The sequence below is a fragment of the Pundamilia nyererei genome, unplaced genomic scaffold (genome assembly GCF_000239375.1).
Source record: "Pundamilia nyererei isolate P.nyererei 1_Seehausen unplaced genomic scaffold, PunNye1.0 scaffold00186, whole genome shotgun sequence".
In the NCBI taxonomy this organism is placed as follows: Eukaryota; Metazoa; Chordata; class Actinopteri; order Cichliformes; family Cichlidae; genus Pundamilia; species Pundamilia nyererei.
Window position 1 is genome coordinate 362,651 of NW_005187587.1, and position 8,530 is coordinate 371,180.

The 8,530-nt window shown below is 42.1% G+C and overlaps 1 protein-coding gene across 1 annotated transcript in view; it reads left to right on the plus strand.

Moving 5' to 3' along the window:
* Positions 1 to 8,529, plus strand: part of LOC106456409 (protocadherin-16) — a gene marked incomplete at its 3' end in the record, with an annotated part of 11,960 nt that extends 3,431 nt beyond the window's left edge. The window contains exons 2-9 of the mRNA XM_013914308.1: positions 899 to 1,090; positions 1,178 to 1,409; positions 2,392 to 2,628; positions 4,382 to 5,404; positions 5,494 to 5,681; positions 6,598 to 6,697; positions 7,354 to 7,511; positions 7,825 to 8,529. Of these exons, the coding sequence (XP_013769762.1) occupies positions 899 to 1,090; positions 1,178 to 1,409; positions 2,392 to 2,628; positions 4,382 to 5,404; positions 5,494 to 5,681; positions 6,598 to 6,697; positions 7,354 to 7,511; positions 7,825 to 8,529 (2,835 nt within the window). The remainder of the gene's footprint in view (positions 1 to 898; positions 1,091 to 1,177; positions 1,410 to 2,391; positions 2,629 to 4,381; positions 5,405 to 5,493; positions 5,682 to 6,597; positions 6,698 to 7,353; positions 7,512 to 7,824) is intronic.
* Between the last annotated feature and the right edge of the window lies 1 nt (position 8,530).

Genomic DNA, 8,530 nt, shown 5'->3' on the forward strand with positions numbered 1-8,530 from the left:
TATATATATATATTGCAGTTATGTGCACACAAGCTTCATAAGATGAGGGACATGAATTGAAACACAAAGCATGAATGAATTCATGACAAACTGCATGAACCACAAAGACTGTCTAGTGTGTGCTTTGATTCAAGAACAATATATTCGTTAATGCAGTTATTGATTAATAATAATTAGTCAGTTATTAATCACGTCCATGTCATTTCATACTGAGCTCTTTCGTTCTCAGATCACTTAAAAACTGGGCAGCGATGAACACAAATGTCGTAATCATTCAATCATCACTAACTAAGGAGGTGTTCTTCCTCGCTTCATCATCATCATATAAGTTCAGTTATATTGTTGAGTTATTGATAAAGGCCTTGTTATTATTTTCATTTTCAACGACCAGTATCAGGTACAAAATCTAAGCTCACCTAAACCAAATAATCTACCTGTGGACATTTTTCAAAAGTGTTTCTCTTAATTCTTTATATTTTTATTAAACATATTACATGTTTTACCTTTGTTTTATTTTTAGCATTACAGTGTAATTGTTTAGGGTTTCCCCTTTAAACATGTGCTTATTAAAATAAAGGATCAGGGCACCATTTTTACCAGAAAGGTAACAGTTACCTGTTAAAGTTGTGAAGAAAATCATCTTAGATGATCATAATTACACCATATGCAGCACATATAGCACATTATAGGCTGATGATAGGTTTTTAATTAGTTATTTAATGGTTTTTTTTCCCACATATGACCTTAGATATGAATATATAAGTTTTACACTAAATTGTTCCCAGTTATTCTGCAGCACTGGTTTTAATTGAATTTCTCTTTTGTCTTAAAGAAATGATTTAAGGTGTTTTCATTTTTGCACCTCCTGTTTTCATGCCTGCATTTCTCTTCTCTTTAGGTCGTCGCTACAGATGCAGACAGCCCTGAGTTTGGGACGCTGCTCTACTCTCTGTCTGATGGCTTCGACAAACAGGCCACACATCCGCTCTTCCAAATAAACCCCCACACCGGAGAGCTGTGCGTCTACCAGGATATTGATCGAGATACGGGACAGACGGTCCACGACATCCTGATCAAGGCTGAGGATCCAGTGAGTGACACACAGATATATAACAGTGGATTTCATTTAAACAATTCGTCCCTAATTTCTGGGTACTAATAAAATTCTCTCCCTCAGGGAGGCTTGAGTGCTCAAACCTATGTGCACATTGAGATCGAGGACTTGAACGACAACGCTCCAGTGTTCAGCCCTGAGGAGTACACCGTGAGCATCAGCAGCCACGCGCAGCCTGGCACAGAGATCGTCAGCGTTATTGCCACTGACAGAGATTCTGGCAGGTTTGGCCAGGTTACCTACGACCTCCTTCCTGGCGACATGTCCACTTTGTTTTCGCTGGATAAACAAACAGGTAGGGCCGTAAAGATGTGAGAACACTTTCTGTTGTAGTCTGAACATAAGTGTGTGGACACAATTTCCAGTGAACCAACTGTTGCTTTTCCAATACTGAAATAAATAAAGCTTTGTGTAGGTTTCAGTCTTGGTAAAGGATAGCATTTTGACTTCTTAAGCTTGATTTGTCACATTGATCCAATCAGTAGTCTTTAAGTAAACCGTGTGACTGGCAGGCTCCATTATTCAGGGATAAACAACTGCTTACTTTGTGTAAGTCCCCATGAAATGATTGTCAATGTCACAGCTCAGCAGGGGTGATGCAGAAAGCCCCAAAAGGCTTAGATCCCCAGGTGGCTAAGGGGTAAGATAAGATTCGTGCTCAGCCAAAATTTAACACCATGAAATGGATAAATTATAGGAAAAGAAAACTTTCTGACACTTTACTGCCTGCATTTGTTTATATGGTAAATGGTAAATGGCCTGTATTTATATAGCGCTTTACTAGTCCCTAAGGACCCTAAAGCGCTCTATATATCCAGTCATCCACACATTGGTGATGGCAAGCTGCATTGTAGCCACAGCCGCCCTGGGGCGCACTGACAGAGGCGAGGCTGCTGGACACTGGCGCCACCGGGCCCTCTGACCACCACCAGGCAACGGGGGAAGTGTCTTGCCCAAGGACACAACGACGGAGACTGTCCAAGCCGGGGCTCGAACCGGCAACCTTCCAATTACAAGGCGAACTCCCAACTCTTGAGCCACGATCGCCCCGGACATATAGACAATATATGTCTATATATATATAGACATATATTGATTCTCTTGCACTTATAAGATGCATTTTGGTTACAAAAACAAGCCCTGTCCTTCCCATCTGTCAATATAATAAATGTGAAGTGTTGTGAATCTCATTTCACACATTTGAAAAGCAGAAAGGAACTGGGGAAAAATAAAAACATTTTAAATTAATTTCTTTATGTCGTATTTTTCTTCTGTAGGAATGCTTCTCCTGACCTCCACTCTGACCCACCTGGGCACAGCTAATGTAAAGCTCTTGATAACAGCACAGGACGGAGGAGGCTCGATCTCAGCCAGACCTGCAGAGGTCACGATCAATGTTTTACGCAGTGCTCAGGCTCCAGCTGTGTTCCAGAGGTCACGTTACGCTTTCACAGTGCCTGAGGACGCACCACCGGGGACACCTGTGGGGACGGTGCAGGCCATCAACCCAACAGGTTAGACTTGTATTATCTGCTCATTATTATCCAAACTGATGCTAGAGCAGCTGGGAGAGAGTCATCACAAGGTCCCAGACTCTACCTCTGCTGAACATCACTACAGCAACGGGAGAAGTTTAACAACTAAGATTTTGTTGAGTTGCTGTAGAGGACACAACATACACCTGTAACTTCACCTGCTCTGCCACTTCTTGGCTGTGAGGCTAAGGTTCCTAAATGCTTCCATTTCGCTGTAACCCCACTAATAGGTGATCAGGGAATCACTTGGAGGGACGAAATCCCACAAACTTACTTGTTGCATTGTTGAAGTAACATTCTCAAATTCATCGAGCCATTTTGGCACCATGATGCTAAAATTTTATACTGAAGCAGCTGAGTTCAATAACAGAGAGGTGTGTCCCAATACTTTTGTTCATATAGTGTAATTTGTCAGTCCAATTATACTCTGAGAGCTTCAAACTCTCAGTAAAGGATCTGAATCAGTCCCTCAAAATAAAACATCAGTTTTAAAGCTGAAAAACATTTTGAACATTTTATAAGTTTCTCTCTTCTTTATGCTTTTGTCACGAGTGCAAACAAAAGGAACAAAGCGTAAAAGTGTTCTTGCATAATAAAGCTATAGTAAAAGCTTCAAGCTAGTGCTGCTCCAGCGTCCTGCTGTAATCACGTGCTGCTGAGAGTTACGTTTGTGTGAGCAGGACTCTGAAAATCGCTGAGTTTCTTTTTGACCTCCAGTTGAAAGAAATTCAGTTGGGATGGTTCGTAAACTTTATCAGCTTTATGGTAAGATAAGCTAAACAAGCAAAGCTAACATCTGTATCTTGAAATATATATTTTTAAACCTATACAGCTGTTTAATATGAGGTGGATTAGTGTAGGTACTGACATTATCGTGCTTCATAGGTCTCTTGAAACATAATAACTGGATTTAGACACATTCAGAATAGGTGGCTGTTACACAAAGGCATTAATATCCCGACAGATGATTGCGACAGAAAAGTTGCTCAAATCTCCTTTCAGACATGAAGAAGCTAAAGTTTAATCTTTAATCCCTTTGAGTCTCACGAACACATGACAGATAATAAAGAGTAGCTGTGCAGTGTGCTGCATCTACATCAGAAACAATCCTGTTACAGATCAACCTGCTCGCTTTCTTCCTTGTTGTTCTAAACTTATTTATTGGGCGCTTTCTGTTAAATATAACAGCAGGTTGTGGTGGCAACAGTTTAAGTAATAGAAGAGTGGATATCATTTCTAATTTTATTCTCAGTATCTTAAAAAAACCTCTGCGTAGATGGTTTTCAAAGAGTAAAGGGATTCATAATTATCTCCTCATAGTCTTGTTTTTCCACCGAATGCCTTCAACAGCTAAACGCCCCAACAGCACTAGACAGTCATTCAAGGCTGTCTAATCACTTAAGAGATTAACACTTCGACTTAAAGCAGAAACAGCAGAATTGGGGCTGTTTGACAGGAGTCGAGCATCATTAAGCTCTCTGCTTGTTTCAGGAGTTTTTAGTTTACAGTCGAAGCACAACAAACACTTGCAGGGGATTAATGGGATCTTCTGGCCTGTGCTTTAATTACTTAAAGTGTATTAGCGTGTGTGTGTGTGTGTGCATTCAAAGTTACATCTGATTAAATCCCAAGACATCTAGAACATGTCTTTAAATGTCTAATTTATGTAAGCCCTTTAAATTTTTATGACTATTTTAAAGGGAAGAAAGTGGTTTTGTTGTTTTTTCTACAGACTCCATGGAATCTGTATCTTATCGAATCTCTTCTGGAGACCCTCAGAGTTTTTTCTCCGTTCATCCAAAGTTGGGTCTGATCACTAACCTCAAGCCCCTGGATCACGAGTCTCAGTCGTACGCTCTTCTGGTTCTTCAGTCCTACACCGACGCCTCTCCCGTTTACAGCACCACCCAAGTCAACATCACTGTAGCTGACGTTAATGACAACGCCCCCATTTTCCCCAAACATAGTGACACCATCACGGTGTCACAAAACACTCGACCGGGAACCGTGTTGTTCATCGCTCACGCGCATGACTATGACAGCGGTGCCAATGGTCGGGTGCAGTATTACCTGAAGAGCAGGGAAAATGGCGTGTTTGTTATTGATCACAATCTCGGGACGGTTACGCTAAATGAGAGTTTAGAGATGGATCATCAGCAGGGATACAAGCTGGAGATTGTGGCCAAAGATGAAGGAGAACCTTCCCTGAGCTCCACCCTGACCCTCTCAGTAAACGTAGACCAAACGACTGCCGAAGACAGCCTGGCATTTGAGACGTTGATCTATCACGTGGAGATTGGGGAGGGCTACAGGAAAGATGCTCGGGTCATCCAAGCGAGGGCTCACCGAACCCGTGGAGCCCACATTTCAAACTCCGGCATCATCTACTCTTTGGAAGGAGAACCTGGCTTCCCTCTGGTTCCGTTTCGGATTCACCCAAAGACGGGATGGTTGTATCTCTCAGCCAACCTGGACTATGAGACAGAGTCCAAGTATCATTTTCGAGTGTTGGCTACGGAGGCTTCACTGTCAAATACCACGGCTATGGCCACAGTGACGGTGCTGGTGCTGGATATCAATGACAACGCCCCGGTGTTCAGCAGGGACGTTTACTACTTCACTGTGTTGGAGGGGTCGTCGCCACAAGGTCTGGTGGGAACCGTCAAGGCCGTGGATAAGGATTCTGGGAAAAACAGCCAGTTGTCCTATCTCCTGCTCTCAGATGGGAAATTCTTCCGAATCAATGCTAAAACAGGTACAAACACATCAAGTAACACCACCTTAAAGTTACCTTGTGCTCCATGGTCACCGATGTGACATTAACCTTTCTCCATTTTCTGCCAGGTGAAATCATCAACTGGGTGGCACTGGACCGGGAACAGTACAGCCAGCACAGTCTGAAGGTGATGGTGACAGATCAGGGTCACCCTCGTCTCAATGCCACCGCCACCGTTCACATCCTGATCGCCGACATCAATGACAACGCGCCGCAGTTCACTTACCTGCCAGCCAGTAAAGAGCTGAATGTGCAGGTAAGAACGACGCGTCTTCATCACAACGTGATGCAACTACTGATGCAATCAAAAGCAGTCTTGATAAATTACAGTTACATCTGCGCTCCAAACTGCACATGCTTCTCAATAACATTTAGCCGTTGTTGCCTTTTGATGCATCAGGAAATGCATTTGTTACTTTAGCGGTAAAACTCAGGAAGTTCACATGTAGGCAAAAAACAAATTGTTAGTCTGTAAAGGTACTTTAATGTTGTTTTGATTAATACCTAACCAAAATGACAAGCACAAGGGCAGGAAAAAGTCCTTTACACTAAGAAAAAACAGAAATAAGAAGAAGACACAGAAATAGTGAAGACAGACACAGAGCAGCTCATGAAGCAGGCAGTTAAAGACATGGAAAAGAAAAACTACGTGAAAACTAAGTACAGGTCGACGAGTTAATACAAAAAAACATGACAATATTCCCCATATACCAGCATTATTTAATATTAGAAATTATTACACCGTCACAACATCCACCACATGTATCAATACCTGCTACACAAATTGATATATTATAGATTTTGGTGTCATCGTGTTGTCTCTCAAAGACCTAGTACCAGGCAAAAATGATCTAAGTGGGATAATTTATCTAAGTAATACTGTAGCATGTGTATATGCTAATAAGGACCATGTATGATCACTACACAACATATTATCAGCACACATTAAAAAGCAAGTTTAAGGAGAGCAAATATCAAAATATCATAAATTACTTCAAGCACTAATTTACTGTGAACATTAACGTATATATGTGCCATGAAAAAATGAACTCGAGATAAATATGACTTAGTGTCTAAGATTAGATACAGTTGTGCAAATTCTACACTATATCTTTAGTGTATGTGTTGTTATGTTGTCAGATGTAGTTATGCGCTCTACGTGTTCACTTCAGGTATGGGCTGGTCTACAGTCAGGATCCTTGGTCACGAACATGTTTGCCAAAGACTTGGACGCAGGAGAGAATGGAACAGTTATTCATTCACTGGTCACAGGTGAGCTGTAAACGTGTGTCCTGACTGACTATACAGACTTGGTCTGAAAAAAAGTTTTTTTTTAGCTGCATGGGATGTTTTTGGTAAATTTATGTTTTTTAGGGTGCTGAATCTAAAAATGATCTCCATTTCCCTCAATCACGTAATCACGTGAGTTCACATAAAAAACAGCGATGGAAAAAAATAAATATTATTATTACAATTAACTATGCATAGTGTTTCTGAGATTCCTTACCTTTCACTATGAACAAAATAAACCTGTTGGGACACGATCATCTGAGCTCCTCATCCCGCCAAGCTCACCGCACCCCGACCCCCTGTCCTCAATTCCTCACATTTTCTATTTATATTTCTCTTGAGTCTCACTCCTAGAAATATTAAATTAATGTAAGAAATTATTAATGGATATGGTTTTTTGACTCAAGTATAGGATACCGGACTTCAGTTTAAAAAGGGGCATCGTACGCTTAATTAGACTAAAAACAAGAGTTGTGGAAGCAAACCTGACGAGGATGGAATTTAAAAAATATTTTTCATAGTTTCAGTGAGTAAAAATCTATAAGAAACAGTCAGAAAATCCCGTGCCGTTTTTTTGTTGCAGACCTGTGTTATTAACAGTTCGCTCTGTTCGCATCTCTTTTTGTCTGCTTTCGAAGATGATGATCTGGAGCACTTTGAGATTGACAGCGAAACTGGAGATATCACAACAACAGAGCTCTTCAACCAAGATGCAAAAGCGTACTACACTCTGAAAGTGACCGCCAGGGACAGCGGAGTCATCTCTCAGGAGGACACTGCAGTCATTCATGTACAGGTACGGGCTGTGCTCCAGTTAGGCCACACCTTTAAAAACAGTGACATATTATTTAATTGCAGTATGAACGATCAGCTTTAATTCAAGAGATTTTACAAAAATACTGCATTAACTGTTTTGGAAGTTTACACTCATTTTTATACAGTACAGTATTTTATTGCTTTATTGTTTGTATCTTTTCATCCTAACTTTAAATTAATAACCGTAAAGAGTAAAGCTGGGTTTGGACAAGTGCTTTCCTCCCATAATCCAAACGGAGGGAAAAAAGGTAATTATAGCAAACTAAAACTTTGTCTTTTTTTGTGCTTTTCAGATTCATGGATTAGAAGATCCGTACGGCCGCTCCGATCGCCAAATTGTGAGACGCATTTTGGTGCGGGAGGACACGGAGCCTGCGACTGTTATTGGCTCTGCACGTGTTTCAGATAAAGGGAGATCTCACTACTCCATCACTGAGGGGGACGGGAGTGTTCACTTTGGGATCGACAGCTCCTTCGGTGACATATACATCAACCAGCCGCTGGATTACGAGGCTGCCATGCAGTACTTCCTCGTGGTTCGTGCTGAGGACGCCAGCCTCATTCCCATCGTGAATGTGTCTGTTCTGATTTGTGTGATAGTGGAGGATGTGAACGACCACACGCCCTGGTTCCCTGATAAACTGGTGATGTTTGGTCTGAGGGAGGACGCTGCAGTCGGATCGCTGGCGTACGCTTTTCATGCCAGAGACGCTGACGGGACCTTTCCAAACAGTGCCCTCCGCTATGAGCTCGCCTTTGACGCTGAAGTCAGCGGGTCATCATCACCCTTCCCCTTTCGGATCGACCCTTACACGGGGAGCCTGACTGTAGCAGCACCTTTAGATCGCGAGAGCACCCCCAGCTTCGCATTCACTGTAACAACCACAGATCAGGCGAAGGAGAAGAATGAGCGTAAACAGGCTTCGGTGACGGCTCAGCTCTTCCTGCTGGACGTCAACGATAACCGGCCGGTGTTCGTATCGGCAGACACAGCTCAGG